Source organism: Diceros bicornis, chromosome 24 (assembly GCF_020826845.1).
Source record: "Diceros bicornis minor isolate mBicDic1 chromosome 24, mDicBic1.mat.cur, whole genome shotgun sequence".
In the NCBI taxonomy this organism is placed as follows: Eukaryota; Metazoa; Chordata; class Mammalia; order Perissodactyla; family Rhinocerotidae; genus Diceros; species Diceros bicornis.
Genome location: NC_080763.1, coordinates 17,566,853 through 17,592,510, shown reverse-complemented (window position 1 = coordinate 17,592,510; position 25,658 = coordinate 17,566,853). Strand labels below are relative to the sequence as shown.

The 25,658-nt window shown below is 39.7% G+C and overlaps 1 protein-coding gene across 1 annotated transcript in view; it reads left to right on the top strand.

Moving 5' to 3' along the window:
• The window catches only part of DCAF5 (DDB1 and CUL4 associated factor 5), a 108,657-nt gene that overhangs the window by 75,052 nt on the left and 7,947 nt on the right, over positions 1–25,658 (top strand). Inside the window, exons 7-8 of the mRNA XM_058567189.1 lie at positions 8,199–8,265; positions 25,186–25,313. Of these exons, the coding sequence (XP_058423172.1) occupies positions 8,199–8,265; positions 25,186–25,313 (195 nt within the window). The remainder of the gene's footprint in view (positions 1–8,198; positions 8,266–25,185; positions 25,314–25,658) is intronic.

Genomic DNA, 25,658 nt, shown 5'->3' with positions numbered 1-25,658 from the left:
GGCTAGAGAGCCATCTGGTTTTTCTATGCTGGTCAATACAGTTAACTAGACAGTCATGCCATTTACTGGATAATAATTAATCAATTACTATGGAAGGAGCCTTGAAGAGAACTGTGTAAGTTGATCAGTGCTCAGTGAATAGTAACTGATTGATATGTTTCCTTCTCCATCAACAGATGGGGAATATCAAATGCTGTGCAAACACACACACTTACACATACACATATACACACACACATACATATACATATATATATACTTAGAGAGAGAAAGAAAAAAATTGAGCAGAAAGAGATTTCTCTGTTAGCAAAGGGCCTATTAAGACATATTCTGGGTTATTCTTGGAGTATATCAGATGGATGGCCTGTCCCTCCTGCTTTCTAGAACTTTTTCCTCTTTTTAATGTGGATTTTGGGTGGAGGGGCATTTTTTGTTTATATCCATATTTCTAAACCCAGTGAGGCCTTAGAATATAATTACTAGAGAGTTATCTGTATTCCAAATTTGTCTTTTTTTTTGGTTTGTTTAACCATTAAGGTTTAAATAAAGGTGTTAGGGAGGGGAAAATAGTTGCTTTGCTTGAAGATGGCTAATAAATTTGTTTGTTTTTTTCCCAGTAAGCTTCTATTTAGTAAGCAATTTTGCTGTGGCAGGCCACGTTTAGAACCTTCTTTGAACCTTCAGGTTATTAAAAATTTCTTGTGAGTTGGGTGACTCTACAAAGTTGGGCTATATATTTAGAGGGATGGGCTTCTCTGGGTATTCAGCTAGCAAAATGTCTTTGCAAATAGAAAAAAGTCTTGAGAGCATGCGTAATTTGAGAATGCTAAGAGATGAAGAAAAGGGCAGGAGTTCTTGGAGGGGGTGCTGGACATTAGAGAAGTCTACCAGAGAGTAGGGAGTAATATGGGAGTGACTCTTTTCTATAAAGGGTAATGGATTGACAAGAAGACATGTGGGCAAATGAGAGAGTGATAGAATGCTAATGTAGTCTTTGTTTTTTTATTTGTTATTGGTGATGGTCATGGTGGTGGTTTTTTCTTGAAATCTGTTGAGAGGAGCAGTCCTATGTTTTAACAAATTAGTATCTCCATACTAACAATGGATTCCATAAAAGGATTAGATAAAATGCAGTAGCCTCAGGTTAACTCTACTTAAAATGACTAGACTGCATCAAGATCAGTAAACAGCCTGCCCTCTTAGACTACAGAATGAATGAACAGTGAGATGGGTCAGAGTGTGGCCAACCTTTAACCTTTATGGCCAACTGGGAAGGATTATGCATGAGGTGGATCCACACAACAACTTATGCTCATTTTTGCATTGATATCACCCATCTTACCCACAGAGCCAAATTAAAATTAAGTATGTCTTTCATTCTCTATCTGAAGTAGCCTGTGGGTTTCCCATCTCCCTTCCCCAACCCAGAGCATTTTGGGAAATGGGGCCTCTATTGCCTAGATAGTGGACTACCTAAAACATTCTTTCTCCTTCTTTGGAGCCCTGCCCTATTCATCTCAGTTAGGATACAAGGTATAAGACTCATATGAAGTGAGTTTTGAATTTGTCATTTACCCCTCACTAAACGTGAGGTCAAAGAAAAGACCTACAAGAAGGTAATGAATTCTTCATTTTCATGTCCCCACTTGGCCACAGACTTAATATTGAACTGAACCTCTTAATCTCAAGTTCCTGTGCCCAATGCACAGTAAGCCAATCACAGAGGCGTCAGTGCTTAGAGATGGAGAAAGGTTTATTTGAATTGGCCAAAATGAGAAGGCAGGAGGATAGGTTCTCTCAAATCCACCTAAACAAAAAAAGAAAGCAGGGGTTTTACAGAGCTAAGGGGCTTGGCAGGAGGAGTTTCAGAGAAAACAGAGGGGAAATCCTTGTCTCTTTCACTCCAGATAAGCCCTTGGGCAGTCTGACTTCTGGGAGTCAGTGGCAGCTAGGGGCTGGTTGTCTGGTGATCGTAACTTCCTTGAAGGCATTCTTTTTCTTCTGCAAAACAAGCTCATAAATCCTTGTGACCCTTGAGTCACCTCTCAGATTAAACAAGAAAACAGCAAATCAATAAGATTAACTTCTTTTCAGCTGTGTCTATGTTGGGAACAAGGTTGAAAGGTAATCATGTTCTTATTGAATATTTGTAGTAACCCTCAGGTACCTGGCTTCAATATCGTCTTATTTAGTTTTTGCTTTTCTAAAACTAAACAGTAATCTTTAGGTTTTTTCATGGTGATGTTTTATATATATATATATGTTTTTTTTTTTTTTTGAGGAAGATTAGCCCTGAGCTAACATCTTTTGCCAATCCTCCTTTTTTGCTGAAGAAGAGTGGCCCTGGGCGAACATCTGTTCCCATCTTCCTCTACTTTATATGGGACTCTGCCACAGCATGGCTTGATAGGCAGTGTGTAGGTCTGTGCCTGGGATCCGAACCTGCGAACCCCGGGCCGCCGAAGTGGAGCATGCGAACTTCATCGCTATGCCACCGAGGCCAGCCCCATGGTGACTTTTTAAATGTGAATGTTGGTTATGAAGTCCTGCATCACAAAAGGGCATAATAATGTTAAACGTAAGAATCTTTGGCAACCATTGTTTCTATTATGTTCTATAGCTTACCTATTTATAAAGTGTTATCTGCTGCTGAACCTCTATGTTATCTGGGCTGGAAGCCCTTTACTCCACATCAGCTTCAGATTCAACACCAGATTGCCTGGGTGTTGAATGTGCAGATACTGTTTGAAATTAGAAATCAAGATAAAAAGGAAAAGAAAGAGAGAAATCTGTACCTCCAGTTTCACCACTTGAGGTGAAATTCAGTTTTCTGGTTAGCTCAAATAATTATTATGTTTCGTAAATTTGGATATAATTGTGCCCTTTAGGTGTCATTTGGTAGTGATTGGTGTTGGCACTATTTGGTCTTTGTTTTTGTGTTCCCCACAGCAAATATTTAAATATTTGTGAGACAACTGATCAAGACTTGCAATGCCCTGTTTGTCCTCTTGAGCACTAACCATTAGCAGGGCCTCAGAGGCTCCGACCAAGTCTGGGAGGAGATGAACCCTTCCAACACAGCTTTAGAAGAGAGAAATCTTCCCAACTGCTCTGATGATGTTAGATGTGTCTGCACTCAGCCCACTTGAAATAATCTTTATTTCCGAAAACTTTAAAAAAAAAAACAGAAAGACAGACCAAAGAGCTCTTTTGGCTATCTAATATTTTAAAATAACCCAGAACTCGGTCCCCTCTCCTGGAAGATTCTTTTCCCAGATATCCGTATTAACTTGCTCTCTCATTTCCTTCAGGGCTCTGCTCAACATGCCATGTTATCAGAGAGGCCTTCTGTGACCACCCTGTATAAAACGGAAACTAACCACCCCCAGCACTCCCTATATGCCCTAACTTGCTGTTTAATTTTTCTCTATAACACCACCACTGGACACATTACATAACTTTTCAACTTTTTTTTCCTCTACCCACTCTCCACTCACATTGTATATGCATATAATTCTTTTCCTTTTCCCACCCAATAAAATGTAAGCTTCATGAAGATAGGGACAGGGTCTTTTTTGATCAGTTCTGTGTTCCTTTCCCTGGAACAGTGCCCAACACATAGTAGACATTCAATAAATATTTGTTTAATGAATAAAGGGATGAATTCATTTTTATTTCAGTCTCCCACAGTCAGCAGTATCCTAGGCAGCCAGCTTTTAATGCTGGAAGGGGCCCAGCAGACAGCCATGAAGCGCCGTAAATGAATTCCTCAGGGCAGTTTTGTGATTCCAGTGTGTGTGAACACTTAAATGGTCTGACTAGACGGCAGTGGGTCAAGACCCCCTCCTTGGAAATCATCCTGAGCTGTTCCCTTCTGGTGCTTCCAAGAGGAAGAGAGCGTCAGGACTTGCCTTTATCCCTGAGAGGAAGCCTGCACATTGTATGCATTTTCTACATATTTTAGGAGCTGTCATATTAAATCCAAGAGGTCTTAACTCTGTGGGATTTTTCTTCCTTCTAAGGCAGCCTCTGAGTCAGCATTCCGCCTGGGAGTCCCCTTTTACCTTTTCATGGCTTTCCCTGGTGAATAGCTGAGCAAATAGGAAGGTGCTGATCCTTCACAATGAAATAGTGAAAATTCTGATATGAGCCCAGCCTTGGCTCACTCTTTTTTAATATTTATTTTTGTTTGTTTAGTTTGGGGAAGGTATGGGGGCACAGGGTAGCAGGAATTCTGTATGAAGCTTTATAGCCTCTTTTAAACATAGAGCATGAAATGATGAGATGTTGACTAATAAACATGTTATATATCATATATGTATAAAATTATTAATGGACAATTCTTTTATATTCTGTCTCCTCCACCCCATGTGTCTTAATTTGGGTTCAAGTTTCAGGTGCAAGTAATTTATTTGGAAATGCAGGAAATAGTAGAGGAGATAAGAAGTGAGATAGGGAAAAGGAAGGGTGATTTAGTGAGCCAACTACTACTGTGGGCAATTGAAGTTTGATCCTAAGGGGAAAGGGTATAGAACACACACTTCAGAGTTATTCCACTGGGACAAGGCGGCTGGGATATTGATCCACCACCTCCCTTTAGTCATTGGTTGAGCCTGCTCCCAAGGTTCATTCCCTAGAGTAGCCTACCTCCTCCTAGGCTTTGGAGAAGCCCCCAGGCAAGGAGATATGGATACTGGCAACTGGAGATGAGGTCAAGTATGTAACAGGAGCAGGGTATCAAGGAGTGAGCTCGCCATGCTTCCTGTTTCTGTTAAAACAGTAGACTACATGAGCACCATAGCTTTATCTTGGCTCCTTCTTTTCACGTTTTTCACCACATCTTTACCCGAGGCTGGCTCAGTGCTCAAATCTATCTAGCCTTGCCTCTTTTGTGAATCACCAGGCACCTTATTTCTCATAATGGCACCTAGTGATTTCTACTTCATGGCATGGTAGTTGTGTACCTACTTGTATATTTTCTACTAAATTTAAGCTCCTTGGGAGCCCAGATATTACCTTATATATCTTTGTAAGCACCAGAGTGCTCAGTGTATAATGAATGAACTTTTCCGCCTAACTAGTAGCTGGTTTTCCCAAACAAGCTGTGAGAGGAAACCCAACTTCCTAACTTAAACCAGGATAGTGGTTGCTCTGGGACCGTAAACTATGGGAGTTATGAGATGGACCCTAAAGTCAGGGCGATGAGGATTCATCTTTTCTTTTTTTAAGTATGCAGTTACATAGTATTAAGTACATTCACTTTGTTGAGTAGCCATTCCCACCACCCATCTCCAGAAGTTTTTCATCTTGCAAAACTGAAACTCTGTCCCCATTAAACACTAACTCGCCTCCCTCCCCTACCCCCCAACCCTTGGCAACCACCATTCTACTTTCTGTCTCTATAAATTTGACTACTCTAGGAACCTCATAAGTGGAATCATACAGTATTTGTCTATTTGTGACTGGCTTATTTCACTTAGCATAATGTTCAAGATTCATCCATGTTGTTGTGTGTGTCAGAATTTCCTTCCTTTTTAAGGCTGATTAATATTCTATTGTCTGTATATACCACATTTTGTTTATACATTTGTCTGTTGATGGACACTTGGGTTGCTTTCACCTTCTGGCTATTGTGAATAATGCTGCTATGAACATAGGTGTACAAATATGTCTTGGAGATCCTGTATTCAATTCTTTCAGATATATACCCAGAAGTGGAATTGATGGATTATATGGTAATTTTATTTTTAATTTTTTGAGGAAGTTTTCTGTTTTTTTGATAGCCATCCTGATGAGTGTGAGGTGGTATCTCATTGTGGTTTTGATATGCATTTCCCTAATGATTAGTGATGTTGAGCATCTTTTCATGTGCTTATTGGCCATTTGTATATGGCCATTATATATTTCTTTGGAGTAATGTCTATTCAAGTCCTTTGCCCACTTTTTTAATCAAGTTGTTTGGTTTTTTTGTTGTTGTTAAGGAAACTCTTTAGTTGAAGTGTAACAGGATTAGTCTTATCTTGAGCATATTTATGTAGTGACTTGTCAAGTAACCATGGGCCAGCAGCTTAAGGACTTTCAGCTCTGATCTGGCTTCCACCATTCCTTCACGGAGTAATCATAGAATCTTAGAATTAAATGAGCCTCAGAAATTGTCTTAATCCTTTCTGGCTGCTATAACAAAATACCACAGACTGGGTGGCTTATAAACAACAGTAATTTCTTTCTCACAGTTGTGGAGGCTAGAACTTTAAGATCATGGTGACAGCCTGGTTGGGTTCTGATGAAGCCCTCTTCTGGGTTGCAGGCTGTCAATTTCTCACTGTTTTTCTTACATGGTAGAAATGGGCTAGGGAGATCTCTTGGCATCTCTTTTATAAGAGTGCTAATCCCATTCATGAGGGCTCCACCTTCATGACCTAATCACCTCCCAAAGGCCTCACCTTCTGATATCATCACATTGGTCTTTAGGATTTCAACACATGAATTTTGGGCAGACAAACATTTAGACCATAGCAGAGAGCAACTAGATGAGGAAACTGAACCCACTTCTTTTTCCTCTATGCACGGGGCCAAATCACCTAGCCCCTTGCGGATAGCTTTTCCTTTATCTTTAAACATGCCTTTCTTTGCTTCCTTTCTCACATTCCTAGAAGTGGTTTGAAGACTAGTAAATTGAGTTTTAATGATTGCAAAGTCTTTACGTTAGGCATGAGGTTGTGTATTTGTTGGATGTACACTTTTGGAATTGTTCACAGTGTCATTTTTAGGTAAGAAATTTTCTTTATAAAATTGTAGGCTTTTCTTTTTCTACAGAAATTAGCAGATGTGGCCAAAAGGCAGGAAGTAATTCTGACCTCAACTTAAAGTAAAACACTTTTGTTAATCTTTGGAAATAAATGAGCTCTTAGAATTGCTCACTGGTTGCTGTTAGACAATTTTAGACAATGCTTTTATGAGTCCTAATTAGAATAGATTTGGCTTAGTGTCATGTCTTTTTGAGATCAAGCAGTATGAAGCTACCACGTAAAAGGGGATTGCTTATGTCCCTGGCACTAACTTGGGGCTGGGTTGGCAGCTCTGGGGAGCTTCTAAAAATTTTTTTTCTGCATTTAAATTTTTAAAAAAATTCTGGTAAAATATACATAACATAAAATTTACCATTATAACCAGTTTTTTAAGTGTACAGTTCTGTGGCGTTAAGTACATTCATATTGTTCTCTAACCATCACTACTATTCATCTTCAGAACTTTTTCGTCTTCCCAAACTGAAACTCCATACCCATCAAACAGTAGCTCCCATTTCTTCTCTCCCCCCAGTTCTTGGCAACTACCATTCTACTTTGTCTCTATGAATTTGACTATTCTAGGTACCTCATTGTAAGTTGAATCATACAATATTTGTCTTTTTGTATCTGGCTTATTTCACTTAGCATAATGTCTTCCAGATTCACCCATGTTGTAGCATGTGTCAGAATTTTCTTACTTTTTAAGGCTGAATAATATTCCATTTTGGTATATACCACATTTTGTTCATCCATTCATCATTTGTCCATCATTGATGGACATTTGGGTTGTTTCCACTTTTTGGCTATCGTGAGCATTCTTCTGTGAACATTGGTGTACGGATATCTTGAGTCCTTGCTTCAAATTCTTTGATATATACCTAGGAGTGGAATTGCTGGGTCGTATGGTAGTTCTGTGTTTAACTTTTTGATGAACCTCCACACTGTGTTCCATAGTGGCTGCACAATTTTATATTCCCACCAGCAACGCACAAGAGTTCCAATTTCTCCACATCCTCGCCAACACTTGTTTTCTGGGGTTTTTTGGTAATAGCCATCCTAATGGGTGTGAAATGGTATCTCATTGTGGTTTTGGTTTTTATTTCCCTAGTTATTAGTGATGTTGAGCATCTTTTCATGTGTTTGTTGGCCATTTGTATATTTTCTTTGGAGAAATGTGTGTTCAAGTCCTTTGCCCATTTTTGAAATAGGTTGTTTGTTGCTGAGTTTTAGCCAACAAGCCTTTTGATTTGCAAATACTTTTCAGAGGCTGTTTGCTGTGTGGTCCCTTTTGAATATCTGTCCATTTATCTTGTTTATTTAACAAGAAAATCTTTCTCTGGATGGATAGATAGGTAGATAAATATAGCTATATTATCAATCAATAAATATATATATTTTTTGTCCCAACAGTATATCCTTTCAGGCTCTGATGACTTCAACCTGTACATGTGGAGAATTCCTGCAGATCCAGAAGCAGGTGAGTATATCCCTAGTATAAACCTGCTGTTCATGTTGGCTCTGTTGACCTCTGGCATGCTGTGCCCTAAAAGGACAGATCTGTAGCAATAGAGGAAGTTATTTCTCTTTTAACACAATAAGAAGTTTATTAGAAAAGCGACTAAAGGAAATTTTAAAATAAAAATTAGAAGCCACATTTAACTCTAACCTTCATACATAGCCTTATCTGACATAATGATGCTCAGATTTTTTCCACCTAAGAACTTTTCTTAGATCTTCCTAGATCTCCTTTATGTCCGTTGTCCTCTCTTCTATTTCACCCCTGGAATATTTTTATCTTGCTTTTACATGCTTTTCCTTTATTATCCATCTGCACATTCCTGCTTATTACTCTACAAACAGTTGTTAGGGCCTCTTCCTTTCCTTTGGCCTTCCTGTTGTTAACTAAAGGGAAACTTGCTTTGTTGACAGATAGGTACACTCCCTGGGATTTGGCTGACCCCAGACATCAAAGAAATTAGGAAGAAATGTTTCTGCATTTGCTCTAGATGTGTTTGGGGAAAAGCCTGCAGCTTTCCATAAATTTGGATCTAGGCCGTATGAGCTTTCGAACAGCATGGGTCATTCTTCGTTCTTGATAATAGTGTCCTCACGTACTCAGTTGAGTGTTAACTGGTTGCTTCCTACTGGTAGAAAAATGTCTATTTTTTATTCTCAGGACAGCGCAATACAGTCATCTGCTCTGGGTAATACATGGCATCAAACTGGAAAAGGGCCATTAGCGAAGTAATAGAGGACTATGCCAAGTACTCCTGTTATTGCACAAACTGTGTCTAGTGCTCCAAGTTTAGGGAAGTTGTTGGCTTGCCTGTTGCTGAATTAACAATATTGTTACCAAACGTGCCTTTCAAAACTTGTCGAGGCCCACTTTTGGCATAACTATCCTATTGCTGTGGCCTGGTTACTGAACAAGTTGCAAAAGGCCTTTTTCCCCTTCTGGAATTTGGAAAGCATGAGTGAAGCAGCTTACCTTTGAAGCACAACCAGATGGGACAGCAGTAGTCTACCTGAACAAACAGTGATGTTCTGGCACTAGAGGTAGTTCTGTATTAAGTCTCCCACCCCCATAAGTCCTAGATTGATGAGCTGAAAAATAATCTTTGGGTTAATTGTATCTTTTACCTGATCTTGAAAAGTTTTTAATTATTAAGTCAATGTGACTTTTAAAATAGAAAGTGGATAATCCCCTTCCCCCAGGACTGTTCTCTGGAATCTTTTTCATGAGAGAAGGGAGAAGAATTAACAATAGTATTATAGATTTTTTTCCTTTCCCTGCTGATTTCTATACTCACTTACGGTATGGGCCACAGTTAGGCTGACTGTATAAGCAGATGATTTTGCAGTCTCTGGGCGGGCAGGGACCTGATAAGTGATTTAGGATTCCAATATTAAAACTGGGAAATGGGTAGCCAGACTTTCCAGGGATTGTATAGGTACAGCTGGTTTAAAGGAATCCATTTCTAGATTCTCAAATTCCATATGTGTTCTTTCATAAAATCAGTATTCCTAAGAAGGTTCCCATTCTCCTTTCCCACCTCCCCTTTTCCCTTTGTCCTTCTCCTATTTTACAAAAAAACCCAGAAAGCCAAAAATATTCCATAAATTTCTGACCATTTGAACCTTAGCATGGTGCATTACCCTGAGGTATAAGAACCTCCAAGGTGCCAAAAAATCTGAAGCATCCTGTAATCATAGGGCTATAACCTGACCCCTCATCTTCTCCCTTATCTTCTTATGCACTTCCAATAAATTGTTTCTTTTTATATATAATATGTTGTTATAAAACATTAAAAGTATGTGTTGATCGGTTGTGTTCCAGTAATAATTGTAATGGTAACTTGAATCCAAGACAAAAATTTTAACACTTAGAGCCTTATGGTCACAGTAAATAAAGAAAATTTTAATTTATATTTTTGTTGGTGAAACTATGATAGAGTTTTCCTAAAAATATATTAGGTTGAAATTTTGGGAGATAGGTAAAGTGAAAATATTATTTCAAGGAATAAAAAGGAATGATGTAAAATTTCTATTAAAAAAGAAACTCGTTAGACTTCAGATTCTACATAAGATGCAGTAGGTAGCTCCCACTGCAATAACTACAAAAATCAAATTACAAAAGTCACATTTTTCAAGATGTCAGAGAGATGTGGCAACAAAGTGTGCTAGAAGAACTAAAGTTCTGAAGAAGGAAGAACGTTTCCTAGCTGAGCAAAAGATGCAGGCCATTTTCTTTCCTCGGACCATCTGTGCACAGGCTACAGATTGGGCGGCCATGGACAGACTCTACTAGGGTCAAAAGAAATTAGTTTTCAATGGCCACATGGGTGGAAGATTGGAGTCTAGAGGTACCCCAAACACATGGCCAGTCTCCCATATAGGACATTTGCTGAGTGCTGGGATTGCACTGGGAGCTAGGGGGCTGAGCTGGAACGGCAGAAGGAAATTCCCACGGTAATACAGTGCTTAGGAGACAAAGGCCCCCCCTGTGGAAGGGGCCTGCTCCACAGGGCATTTGCCAGATTTTGAACTTGCATGAGAAAGGACAATAAACAGCTAAGCTTAAAACCTCCAAAGGACAGAACATTCAGAGCAGAGAACAGAGACTTGCGAGACTCTCCACCAAAAGCCCAAGAGGGCTACGCTTGAGGATGGGGCTGGACCAGAAAGTCTGAGTGACATATCCTACAGTCTCCTGGTACTTAGGACACAAACTCCAATTAGAGGAAGAGACCTGCAACAAGCACCCTACAGGTCTTGCCTTTGAGACATTTGAAACCAGTAGACTTATTCCAACTAAAGCAACAACACAGCCCTGATCTAGTTCCTCTTGGTTGGATTGAGAGTGATCAGCCCCTTACCTCATTTTCTCAAGAGTGGAATGGGGAAATGCCAGATGGAGAAAATCAGCTTTAGTCTCTGTATTAGTCTGCTAGGGCTACCATCACAAAATCCCAGAGACTGGGTGACTTAAACAGCAGAAATATATTTTCTCACCTTTCTGGAGGCAAGAAGTCCAAGATCAAGGTGCTGTCAAGTTTGATTTCTCCCGAGGCCTCTTTCCTTGGCCTGCAGGTGACTGCCTTCTCATTGCGTTCTCATGTGGCCTTTTCTCTATGCACATGCATCCCTGCTGTCCTTTCCTCTTCTTATGAGGACACCAGTCTTATTGGATTAGAGTCCTACCCTTATGCCTTCATTTAGCCTTAATTATCTCCTTAAAGGCCCTGTCTCCAAATACAGTCACATTGTGGGTTATGGCTTCAGCATGTGAATTTGGAGGAAACGCAGTTCCGTCCATAACAGTCTCTATGGTTCTTTTATGCTCATTGTCCAGCGTACAGTAAGAAATTATGAGGTATGAAAATGTGGTCAATAATCAGGAGGGGAAAAAACAATCTATAGAAGCAAACCCGCAATATTATCCAGATATTGAAGTTAACAGACAGGGACTTTAAATATTATAAATATGATAAAGAAAATAGAAGAAAAGATGGACAAAATGGATGAAAAGATAGAGAATTTCAACAGAGAGTTGGAATCTATTTAGAAAAAAGTCATGTAGACATTCTAAAATTGAAAAATATTTTTAAAACTAACAATTTGTTGGATGGGTTTAACCTACAGAGGACAGGCTTGGTGAATAGAAGACAGGTCAATAAAAGATATCCAATCTGAGGGACAATGAGAAAAGAGAATGGAAGGAGCAGAACAGAAAGAATGTAAGAGACAAGTGGAACACAGATAATCTAATACATATGAAATTGAGGTCCCAGAAGGATAAGAGAGAGAAAATGAGGCAGAAGCATTGTGTGAAGAGATAATAGTTGAAAGAATTTTCCGAAACTAATGAAATATACCAATTCTCCGATTCAGGAAACTCAGTAACCACAAGCAGGATAAATACAACACACCTAGGCACATCAAAAGTCAAACAATTGAAAACAAAAGATAATGAGAGGGGCCGGCCCGGTGGCATAGTGGTTAAGTTTGCGCGCTCTGCTTCGGCGGCCTGGGGTTTGCCAGTTCAGATCCTGGGCGTGGACCTACGCACCACTCATCAAGCCATGCTGAGGCAGCGTCCCACATAGAGGAACTAGAAGGATGTACAACTATGACATACGACTATCTACTGGGGCTTTGGGGAGAAAAAGGGAAAAAAGGAGGAAGATTGGCAACAGATGTTAGCTCAGGGCCAGTCTTCCTCAAAAAAAGAATTGCTCCCTCCCCCCAAAAAAAAGAAGATAATGAGAAAAATCCCAAAAGCAGCCTGAGAAAATGGACAAATTACCTATTAATAAGCAACAATAAGTTTGATGGCCAAATTATGGAATCCAGAATATAACAGATGACGTCTCTACAGTGCTTAAAGAATTAAAACCTGCCAACCTAGAATTCTGTATCCAGGGAAAATATCCTTCAAAAATGTAGGTAACATAAAGACATTTTTTACAAAGAAATTATAGAATTTTAATATAATCACTTAGCAGCTCTCAATGACTTAATGCATCTAAATATTGTGCATCAACAGCTGCTAACATCACAAAAAGAAAGGCAATTAGACATTATGTGCCTCGTGATGAAAAAAACACAACACTACCTGTAGTCTTGCAAAATAAAACAATGCTGAATCTGATCAGACCTTAGGATCCAGCTTTCAATTTGCAGGAAGGACAGGGACAGAGGAGCATATTATACTACATTGTGAGGATATAATCCACAAAAGCCAGACTGTCAGAAACTATAGGTCAAAGGACCCATGTTATTCAACAAATACATTCTAATGAAAAAAGGAAGGATGGATGGAAGGAAACCTATAGTTTAAGAAACATAAGACATCTTAAATAAACTGGCAAAGCTAAAGTATTTAGGAATTTACACTTGTATAAATAAAATTATTTTAAAATGCAGAGAAGTGATTAATAGAGAAGTCAGGATAATGATCACGTTAGTGGGAAGGAAAGGGCTGTACGTGGAATGAGGCATATAGGGGCCTCTGAACGGGCAGAAAAATTCCATTTCTTGACCTGGGTGTTGGTTATAAGGGCGTTCACCCTATAAAACTTCACCAAGCTGTAGTTTTTATGCTGGTTTCTGTATCTTTTTTTATTCTTCATTCTTCAATGAAAAAAAGAAAAATTAGTAAATAACCATGGGTCAAAGAATAAATCACAGTAGAAATAAAATTTTCTTAACTGAGTAAAAATGAAAGCATGACATCCCAGCAGAGGCTTTCAAGTACTACATGGGTATTTGGCCCAGATCAGTGGTCTACAAAATCACATACCCAACCCCACAATAATTTTTTTCTTGGTTTATAACTTACATATATTAAAGTGCACTTTTACTGAGGAATAACTTAGCAAAGGAATAACCTCTGCTAGGATGCCCACCATGATAGGGCGCTTGTCGCCCCAGGGTGACTCCAGTGATTAGAAAGGTCTTCCCTAAGTCTTCTTCCATTCCCCGGTAGTCTCTTGAGAGGTCGCTTAATGAGAAGGGCCTTATTATCATTCTTCCTCCTCGTAGCCTTTTACTCATTTGAAGATAGCTCTCGTGTCCCCTTCTAGATCTTCTCCAGAGATAGCACCCCAAAGTTTACTTAGTTCCTCAAAGAAATGATGTCAGTTTCTTTGCTGTACTGATTTCTCTCCTCTGAATTTGTTCTACCTCAGTTTAAGGATTAACTAAATGAGTTCAACTGATGTAGTCTGACTAGACCAGAGAAAATCTTTGGCTCCTTGATATTGAGTGTGCTGCATGGTATTTCAGAAAGGACACTCAGGATCACATAAGCTGTTTTTGTAGGCCACAGAACCCATGATCTACTCATACTTAGAGTTGCCTAGATGCCCCATGGTTTCCACGTGGGCTGTGGTTGGTCCTGGATCCCCATCCTTTACTTGGTGCTTGGGTTTCTTTGTACACAGAACAGGACCTTATGATTATCTGTCTTGTTGGATTCACTAACTGGTAGTTGAGGGGTTTGTTTTCTCTGTATTAACCTTCAACATTACATCATCAATCTGTCACAGTAAGTCTGTCCCTTTGATCATTATCTTGCTCTGCATGTAACTGAAGCACCTTTTTGGGTTGTTTTTAGCAAACTTTGGCTCATTTGGGATTCAGCCTTCCTGCCACTATTCTGACAACCCATCCACATTCTTTTCCTTTTTCTTGTTCATATATGTTTCCTTTTTCTTTCTATGCTTCCTTCTTATTCTTTTTTCATTCCTTTTACTATTTTTATAATTAAGTACTTCTTGTTATCAAAGTAATACACTACGTAATTTTTAAATCAAACAGTATTATAAAGCTTATTTTTTTAAAAATGCAACAATTCCTTCCTCTTCCTATAACATACTCATAATATCTTTGAATTTTCAATTTTGGACATTCTCTATTTACTTTCTACTGTTGAAATCAGCACGTTTCTCAGAAGAGGAGTCTTTGATCTCTTATCAGGAAGGTATTTGCCTGGCAGTTGAACTATGGTTCTAAGAGCCAAATAGGGGAATAGCACTGTGGATCTCACAGATCTATACACAGATTTTTGTTTAATCCCACCCTGAGCTGTGCCTGGTGTCCCCAGTCCAAAACCTCTTTAGGTCAACTCCAGCTGGCAACCCCCAGGCCTCTGCTTGTGTGGGAAGGGGCAGTTTCCTGGCCGTGTGTGCTCAGGGGAGGAGTGTGATGGTGTAATGGCTCTTTATACAGGGTTTCAACTGATTCTGTTTTCAGCCCTACCCTTCAACCTGGCTTCAGGGATACTTAGCACTTCTCATTTTTATATGTAATCTTTCTATTTTTAAGTGTTGGCAATTAAATCATAGTTTAAAAAAATATTCAGCAAAGTTCAGCAAGCCAAACATAACATATGAGGGGCTAGATGCAGCCCTTGGGTTCTAGCTTTGAATGCTTAGATGATGAAAAGTCTGTCAGGAAATTCCTAATCTAATCTACTGTCTCGTTGACTTAAACAAATATGGAATGAGGCGCAGCTTGCTCCCTCTGTGCATGCCAGTTAACGTAAGATACTAAGGCAGGCTAATACAGGGAAGCTGGCTTGCTGTTATATGCCTTAATGGCATAATCAGATGACAAGCAATCAGCGTTTATTGAATGCCTGCTGTGTGCTTCACAGTGTATGCTAAGTGCTGAGAGAACTAGATGGAGAGCAGTCCTAAGTGTGAGCCAAAAGCAAGGGCATCTTTTTTTTTCCCCCACTCTCTTGTTCAGAAAGACTGACTGTTACTGGGGAAATTTTTTTGCTACATAAATTCCAAAGAGATGAAATTCATTTATTATATAGAGTACTAACTTAACAAATTGGCTAAGTAATTTGCATAGGGCTTTGTAGGGGGCTGAGGAAATCGTTTCGAGATGTAAGATGTAATTCCCACCATAAAACTTGCTACCTGGCAAGATGAGGCTCGGTTTTTCAGTTGATGTCAGATAATAACTCATTTCTAAAAACCTCTTTAAAAATTAGAGGAAGGACTAGAACTGGAATTTTGCTGTGGCAAAGAAAAAGCCCATAAGAATATATTTTACACTTTGGAAGTACGTAGGAAGAGCATCTATTTTTATATGATAATTCTGAAGATAAAATAAACAGACCGGCAGTTAGGTATAGAGCCAATGTGGTGTGTTGGAAGGAGCAATAGGCTTAAAATCATACCTGGATCTAAGTTCAGTGCTGCCACTAACTAGCTGATTGAGTGATTCTGGGCAGGTTATGTAATGGCAATTGTCTGAGCCTCTGTTTCTTCTGTAAAATTGCCCCCCTGCCCACTGCCTCATATCATGAGATGATATAACAATTTTGGTAACTTTCTGAAAACTGTGTGCTTTCAAATATAAGACATTGTTATTGCTGTGTATAATAAGATCAGTGCCCATACATCTGTATTTCCAAAGCATTTGCTCCCTAGTAATTTAGGTATGGAAGGAATGGATTTGGTAAGGTGTGGCAGAGGTGAGTGTCTCTGGAAAATATTCATGTTGCCTTCTCCTTCTCTTTCCACTAATTCTTGTTGGAAAGGGCTTTAGGGTTTTCAGAGATAGAGTTGCTTCCCCTGAGATATGCTTCTACACTAAGACCTTACTATTTATGGAAAGAAGCATAATGTAATAGAGTTGGTAGGCCTGGGTTTAAATTCCTGATCCATTCGTCTTCTAGTTGGAGGCTTTGGAAAAATTGTTTAATCTTGCCAAATTCTGTTTTTTCATCTGTAAAATAAGAATATTAACAATACACACAATAATAACAGTAGTAATAACATCTACCTTGTTAGGGATAGTGTGAGGGTGCTGAGGGTGCTCAGTAGCTACTCAATGATTGTTTCTCATTAAGAAAGCTTTCTCTCTTTTAACTTTGCTCTGAAAAAACTCCTTATAGACCAAGATCTTGTCCTCCTCTGGTGCCCTCCTGAATAGTCATTTGAGTTGTGCTTGCATGAAGGCTGCTCTTGACTCATCAGTAGTTTAAGAGAGGGGAAGTTATATGACAAATTTTTCCCTGAAGGGAGGGGAAAAACATGTAGTTTCAATGCCAAGTCACCGCAGCCACCCGCACTGCCAGTAGGCCCGTGAAATAGGCTGGAAACAGCTGTAAATGCATTTGCATGGGTCTGCATATATGTGCATGCTCTGTCTCTCCTTCTTTTTCTAGACGTGCATTCACTCTCAGTGAGTTAGGCCTGGACATCTGCTTTTTCCTCCCATGTAATTGGAAGAACAACTGTTTTTAATTGGGTCACAAGTAGTTGGTTGCAAACACGTGTGAAGTGCAGATGAAGAAAGAAGAACTTAATGTAATCGAGTTTTTTGTGCCGTTAAGTATTGCTGCCTGTGGAGCTTTCTGAGCTTTACTGACAGCACTGGCTGTCCCCATCTGGCTTTTCTTAACTCTTAAATGGTTATGTGATCCCCAGGAGGCAGCCACTGCTCTCTGTATTGTCAGTACCTTGATTGTACTTCTCTTTATGGTTTGAAACTTGGAAACCCTGGGAATATTCACTCGAGCCTTGTGGAATTGCTAAGAGGTTGTTTGGACAATTCTTTTAAATACAGTGAGGAAAAGAAGTGATCCCTTGCCCCTCATAGCAGTAAACTCTTACTTCTACCAGTGAAGTCAGGAATGAAATAGATTCATTGCCTCAACAGATCCAAATGTCATTTTGGGAGATAAAAGCTTAACCTTCTTCTTCCAGCCTTGTTCCAGAGAAAATGATGAGAGGATTTACTTCAATTTGTTTACTTATTGAGTATCCTTAGATAAGACATTATGCAAAACCATATGGGCGATTGAAAGATAAACATTTTCTTGCTCTCAAAGAACTTCCAATCTAAGAAGGATGAGGGTATGTGTGTGCACGCGCACTAAATTTAAAAGTGGAACAAGGCAGATGAAACCAGGATCAAAAGGAATAGGCAACCTGCCAGCTGGGAAATAATATTCGTAAACCATATATCCGGCAGGGGATTGATCTCCATTATATATAAAGAACTCACACAACTGAACAACAAAAGAACAAACAACCCGATCAAAAAATGGGCAGAGGAAATGAATAGACACTTCTCCAAAGAAGATATACAGATGGCCAATAGGCATATGAAAAGATGCTCAACATCGCTAAGCATCAAGGAAATGCAAATCAAAACCACACTAAGGGGCTGGCCCTGTGTCTTAGCGGTTGGGTGCGCCCGCTCCGCTGCTGGCGGCCTGGGTTCGGATCCCGGGTGCGCACCGACACACCGCTTCTCCAGCCGTGCCAAGGCCGTGTCCCAAATACAGCAACTGGAAGGCTGTGCAACTATGACATACAACTATCTACTGGGGCTTTGGGGGGGAAAATAAATAAATAAAGTTAAAAAAAAAAAAAAAAACCACACTAAGATATCACCTTACACTTGTTAAAATGGCTATAATCACCAAGACGAAAAACAACAAAAGCTGGAGAGGTTGTGGAGAAATGGGAACCCTAATTCACTGCTGGTGGGAATGTAAACTGGCACAGCCTCTGTGGAAAATAGTATGATGAAGATTCTTTAAAAAATTAAAAATAGAAATACCTTATGATCCAGCTATCCCACTACTGGACATCTACTGAACCTGAAATCAACAATCCAAAGAGGCTTATGCACCCCTATGTTCATCGCAGCGTTATTCACTATAGCAAGACATGGAGGCAACCCAAGTGTCCCTCAACTGATGATTGTATAAAGAAGGTGTGGTGTGTGTATATATATATATATATACACACACACACACACACACACACACAATGGAATACTACTCAGCCATAAAGAAAGACAAAAGCGTCCCATTTGCAACAACATGGATGGACCTGGAGGGTATTATGGTAAGTGAAATAAGCCAGAAAGGGAAAGACAAACACTGTATGGTTTCACTCATATGTGGAAGATAAACCAACACACGGACAGGTAGAACTGTTGGGTGGTTACCAGGGGCAAGGGGGTGTGGGGGGTAGGCACACAGGGCAGAGGGATGCATTTATATGGTGACTGACAAACAATAATGTACAACATAAATTTCACAATAAAAAAAAGTAGGAGACAATTTAGGACCAAAAAAAATAATAATAATAAAAAAAAAAGTGGATTCCAACGCTCATAAAAAAGGTAATTAAGGAGGGCTTGAAGAGATTTGGGGAATCAATAAAGTTTTCATGGAATTAGCATTTCAGAGGACCATGAGGGTTAGATAGGATTTTAGCCCCTTTATTTCTCTTCTCTTACTATAGTAAAAACACTTTGAAAGAAATATCCAAAATTGACAGCAGAAAGATGAAGAAAGAGAAACACTTGGGATAATCCACACGTTGGATGGTAGAGTCCACTAATGGAGATTGGGTTTTTTCCTGCGTGCTTATATTCCACGGTCTGATACACTCATATCTTTTCATTCATTCATCAAATATTTATTGAAAACCTACTATGTGCTGGGCACTGTTTTAGAGGTTTGGGATACATCAGAGGAACAAAAGAGCCCCTGCCATCATGGAGCTTACATTCTAGCAAGGGAAACAGACAATGTACAATAGACACAATAAATTATGTAGTATGTTTAAAAGGTTAGAAATGTTATGGAAAAAGAAAAAGAGCAGAATAAGGGGGATAGGGAATGGTATTGGGGGGTAAGGGGAGTGCAATTTTGGATAGGATGTACAGTATAGGCCTCATTGAGAAGGTCACATTTGAGCAAAACCTCAAAGTGGTGAGGGCGTTACCCATGCAGAAATCTAGGGGGAGAGCATTTTAGGTAGAACCAGTATGAAAGTTCTCAGGTGAAAATGTGACTGGTGTGTTTGAGAAACAGCAAGGAAATCAATGTGTTGAAGCAGAGTGAGGGAGGGGGAGAATAGTAGGGGTTGAAGTCATAGAGGTAAGTGGAAGTCGTGTAGGCTCTTATAGTGAGGGAAATGGAGAGCCATCAGAGAATTCTGAGCAGAGGAGTGACATGATCCAACTTGCGTCACTCTGGCTGCTGAGTTGAGGATAGATGGTGGGAGTGGGGCTGCCAAGGATAGAAATGAGGAGAACTAGTAGGAATCTCAGATAATACAGTGAGTGGTGATCGTGGCCTGAACCAAGGTAATAGGAGTTGGGTCTGCATATATTTTGAAGGTAAAACCATCAGGATTCCCTAACAGATTAGATTGAGAGACGTGGGGAGCAGGTAGAGTTTGAGATGTCTCTTAAACATCCAGGTAGAGATGTTGAATAAACAGTTTGGATATAGAGGTATAGAGGTCTGGAGTTCAAGAGAAAGGTCTAGACCAGAGATAAAAATGTGAGTTTTAGTAGCATATAGGTAGTATTTAAAGCCACAAGACTGGATGAGATCACCAAGCAAGTGAGTATAGCTAGTCAAGAGAAGGGGACCAAGGAGCCCTAAGGCATTCCAATGTTAAAAAGTCAAGGAGAGGAGCTAAAAAAGAAATTAAGAAGGAGTGACCAGTGAGGTAACAGGAACACCAAGAGAGGGTGATCCTAGGAAGGCAGTGAAGAAAATGTGTCAAAGGGGAGGCAGCTATGTTGGATCTTCCTGATAGGTCAAATAAGATGAGTAGGATGAGGACTGAATTAACCATTTGATTCTTTGGTGAATGTCACCAAGCCCAAGTCTTATTGCTTAGGCAAGGACTAGATAATTACAGATATTTGATTCCATTGTATCATTTGAATAACCACTGTTACCTAATTTTTCAACTTCTTCCCCTACAAAGTAGTACCACTCTTTGTGTATTTACTCACTGTTCTTGTCCTTGTAGTATGTTCTGCAGGATTTTGTTTTATATCCCAATCTAGAGGTACCGGATAAGGTTCTCCCATGAAATGCTGGAAGTATTTCCTATACCATAATCTGTCTTTTTCACCTGAGTATTGAGTTTTTTTAATACCACTCTTAACAGTGTTCTCCACTAATTTCAATTTTAACAATCCCTTGTTAAGTCCTCCTTATATGCCCAACTCTGTTCTTACTATCTTGGATGTCTCAATGTCTAAATCTTGGTAGATCAAGGATATTTACCCTCTTCATGAGAGCCTCTGCTCTATTGCTTGGAAATGCAAATGTGTCTTAATTTCTTGTCTTCCATCAGCCCTTTCCAGTCATCTAGTCCCTGTTCCTGGTTCCTCACTGTTGCTTTCACACTTCCTTCTCCCTAATCTCATTGTTATCCATTGTTTCTCCTTCCTGTTCTCACAAAGGTGTTTGTCCTAATTAGTTAATGGGTTACTAGGAAGGAGAGAAAAATCCAAAGACTCTGACAAGAAAATATTGGTATTTTATCCAGGTTGATTTGTGATTTATTTCAGTACAAAAATACTTAAATGTTCTGTTCTAGAGCCCCAAGTGCCATTGGGGACCACTTCCCAGCATAATTGATAAGTTACTGTTAGACCAAGTCATCAAGGAATCTTGACCAGATTGCTTTTAGCTTTTGAGTTGAAAGCATAGTCATTCTTGGAGGACTTTGTTGAAGCAAACAAAATTGACAAGAAACAGGGGTAACTGAAGTTGGCAAGAAATTGGAGTGGTTTCCTGACCTTTGAGAGGTCAGAGGGGACAAATCTCTGGCTGAATGTTGTGAAAAGAGGAGCATAGGTAAGGAAGGGGAGGGAAATGAGGACCTATACGCTTAGCCCCTTGTCTTCTTTGTGGGAACGTTTGGCCGTGGCATTTCAGAAAGGTCTTTATCAGGGTTCTGAGCAAGGTGTTTTCTCTGAGTCCCTTGTGTTTCCTAGGATCTTAGGACCCCCTAAGATAGTGAGTGAGTTACTGATGCTGGAGTCTTATGAGATGACTCACTCATTTTGTTTTCCGAGGTCTTGCAGTAGAATAAATAAGGTGATTTATAGCCTTCCCCACCTCCCTAACATCCTTTCTGAACCAAAGGAAAATGGTATATGGGAAGTTTGGCCTCGACTTATAAAAGAAACCTACAAAGAGGTGGCAACATGTTTGGCTCGGCCAGCCAGAGCATATGGCCCAGAGAAATGACTGTTAGTCTGTACAGAACTGTATAAACAAATGACAACTCAAGGATGAGTAAGGTTCTTTTCCTGAGTATGTGCTATTTTATTCATTGGTGCCCATTATTAGTGATTAGGTCATGACTCAGCTCAGTAACCTGCCGGGAGGTTGGTCCTCACCAGGCCCCTCACCCATAGTTGTAGAAATGACCCTGAAGGGAGATTATGTAGGTTGTGTAGTTCTTGGAAAAAATTTTCCCTGCCTAACTCCTTCCAACTTGACCCTGCTATTTGATGGGCAGGGTCTGAGTAGGTAATGGAGGAGAGGAGACCCCAGGTTCTTACTGATATTGGCATCTTGACTTTAGCCATTTCAGACTAAAGAAATCTATATCTGATTTATGCAAATCTCCAGGACTGATAAAAATTTATTCTCTAACAATAATTTTATCTAAACTGTATAGGATGCAGCTGTACTGAATCATTTGAAACCTAGAAACCTGGAAAGGGGCTGTAGAGAACCTCTCTGAAGCCCATTCATTGCTATGATTCTGTGTATACAGCCTTGGTTACCTTAAACAAATGGCAGCAATGATTCTTCCTGTACCTGTTTTCACCATCGATCTCTTGGCTTTATTGACTTCCTCCTCTTTTTCAGATTTCCTAGGTACCAGTTTGGGTGGGAAGAAGAACTTGTATTAAAATTGCTGTCAATTTTAATTGAAGAGAAACTAGATGAGGTCACAGTGCATGAAAGAGCTATAAAAACAGTTTTTTCATGGTCTGAATTTTCAAGCATTGATACCCTTCAATTATTCTTTAGGTCTCAAAGTTATGGTAGTTGTATTCCAAGTAACCTTTGACAGAAAGATTGGTTTAGTTGATAAACTTTAGTTCTATGGTAGCTGATTCTTTAAGACACCTCTTTAAGACCCTCTATCTGTCCTCCTTTGGTGGTACTTATTCTGGAATTGCTCTCTCCTGAAACACTATCCGTTCAACAAGTGCTTACTGAGCACCTGCTTGAGTTCAGGCATTGGCCCCCAGGTTCTAGGTATGCAAGAGATCCACTTCTACTCTCATGGACTGTTGAGTGTTGGCAATGTGATGAAATGTTCTGTGGTGATACACTGTAGAGCTTGCAGTCAGAATACCATTTGATAGAGTCTCTCCCTCCCCCCTTTTTTAAGACTTAAAAAGAAAATCAATCTATATGATAACTTCCAGGAAGATTTAGAAATCAGTTATGAGCTTCTGGCTCCATCCCTATCAAACCATTTCATCTCTTAAACGCCACCAAGATGGTGGAAAGGATATTAGGCATTATAGCCAAACAGACTCCTGTTCAAATCCTGCCTCAGCCGTTTACTAGCTGTATGACTTGGAAGAAGTCATTTAAATTCTCTGAGTCACTTAAATTCCTTTTCTTGGAGGCAGTAGAATTAAACAAGAGATTGGTACTAGATGTAACCCAAAGTTTCTTTGCTAGTGACCACCCCAAAGAGGGTATAGGTAGGAGTAGGATGTTGGAAATGTAGAATTCAGAAGAGACCCATAAGCAGAAATGCTACTTGTTGAATCAACCTTATATAAACAAGAAATAGACCCAAAGGAACTCCTTGGGGGTGGTGAGATCCTTATTTTGAGCAACTGTTTTAGATTCCCATGGATCTCTTTTCCTTAATTCTCTCAAGTTTATTTTTATTTTGACCAGGCTCAGGTTACCTTTCTCTCCTCCCACTCCACCCTAGGAACCCAGGGCACTCAGGTTGCCTAGGGGTTCCCATTGTGGCAGCCAACCTTGGTGCTTAACCTTTCCTGATCCTTTTTCTCTATAAAAACACACCAGTTCTATGTCCTAATCACTCTCTTTTCCTTTATGGTTTATTAGCAAACTTGATGATGTTTGGCTGAGATACGAATAGCTTTAAGTGTATTATCCATCCTGTATAATTCAAATATTAATAATGTCAAATATGGGAAAAAATTTAGGCAAAGGACGTTTTTGTCACCCACCACGTAGAGTAAGCACCTAGTGCTAGCTAAGTTGGCACCACCAAGGAGCAGATCGGTACAGTCTGAAACCTCTTGCTGTCCTAGAAAAGATATGTACATGGTAGTAAAGAGGGATATCTTCCATGAGCAAAAGAGGAGTTGTGTCAAGAGGCCAAAAGCAGAAGACACCTTCTCCAGAACCAGATTGTTTCTGAAGAATGAATATTGTTCTAGTCATATTCTCTCCAGACACTGAGACGAGAAATGTTTGGAATGAATGTTTGAACAAGGTGGAGTTGAGAGTGGGATGGAGGCATGTGGAGCTGAAACTGTGCCTGATGATACTTTGTGCCCTAGGGGTGCCATGCTCCTGGTGGGGACTAAGAAGATATTCATTGCTTAAATAGATGAGCACTCACTTGTTTATGTCTGAGTGCACCACATTTTGCCAGTTGGCCAGGGGCACAGGTTGGCCTGTGTGTAATGAGCTGTCGACAGTTGCTCAGAAGCGACCTTGTTCAGAACTTGGGTACAGGTGTTCTGTGTGAGTGCGATACCCTTACCAGTGAAGCTGAACCTTTGAGATTATCCCAAGTTATAAATGATGACATCTTCATCTATGTTATAAATTCCAGGCCTCTGGTACTTTTCTTAGTCATTGAAGAAGAAAGCCTATAGGATGGTCCTTAAAATACAGCTTTCTCTCAGTGGCCTCTTGATTTTAATCCATACATGGTGTCTTTAAGGCCCACACTCTCTAATTCAGATTCTTACTACTTGGGCTCTGCTTATTATGAAAGTGACCCAAATCTCCTTTCTTTATCCTTAGTTCTCCCTGCTATCAGGGTAAAGAAAGGATTTTCTCCATTATTTTCTCAGTGGTTTTTTGTATGTTTGTTTGTTTTGTTTGCTATCTTCATCAGAAATTGAGGGCAAATGGATCAGAAATGTTTTTTTGTGCATTTAAGTAATTATATGCTTCTGGTTCTGCATGTTCCTGGCTCAGCTGCCTAAGTGTTCTCAAGCAGTTCAGTCTCATTTTGCTCATGACTGGCCTTTAAGGTAACACTTGGATTCTATCTTGGGGATCAAAAACTTGAGAAATGTTTTAAGTGGCTATGGCTTCATTGACAATGGATTTGCAGTGGGTGGGCGTGGGCAATGCTTAAAGGCTAAATGAAGGCTCTTGGTAAGAGCACATATGCTGAGAGATATTTCATCTTCCCTCTTTCCATAGCAACTTTATCTGTAAGATTAAGCATTCTGCTGGTGGAATAGTTAAAAAATCTCAGCTCCAGTTCAGAGCTGTTTGGCTGCCATTACTGGAACCTATTTGCTTTCATCCATTTCATCATTTGATTTTTGTTTCCTTCTGTCTTCCCAGGTGGCATTGGTAGGGTGGTCAACGGAGCCTTCATGGTGCTGAAAGGGCATCGATCTATTGTTAACCAGGTCCGATTTAACCCCCACACCTACATGATCTGCTCTTCTGGTGTAGAAAAGATTATCAAGGTGAGGTACCTTCCCCTTCTATCCTTTTAGAGAAATTATTACAATTCATAATTGGAAGAAAGTAGAACAATGTATGTAGGACCTCATATCTAAACATACTAAAGGTTTATCAAAATTCTCAATTATTTTGATATATTACAAAATACTGAAAAATTCATATTAAGAAGAGTGGTTTTAAACTCTCCTTTCAGGACCATTTGTAAAAATAGTCACTAGGCTTTGAAACTAGGCACTACCTGTATGCCACTACATTTCTAATGGCCTTTGACCTTGAGTCTGATGAATTCTGCTTTCCAAACCTCATCTGGAGGTTAGGAAGCCACAATCCCCTCAGTGACACAGTGT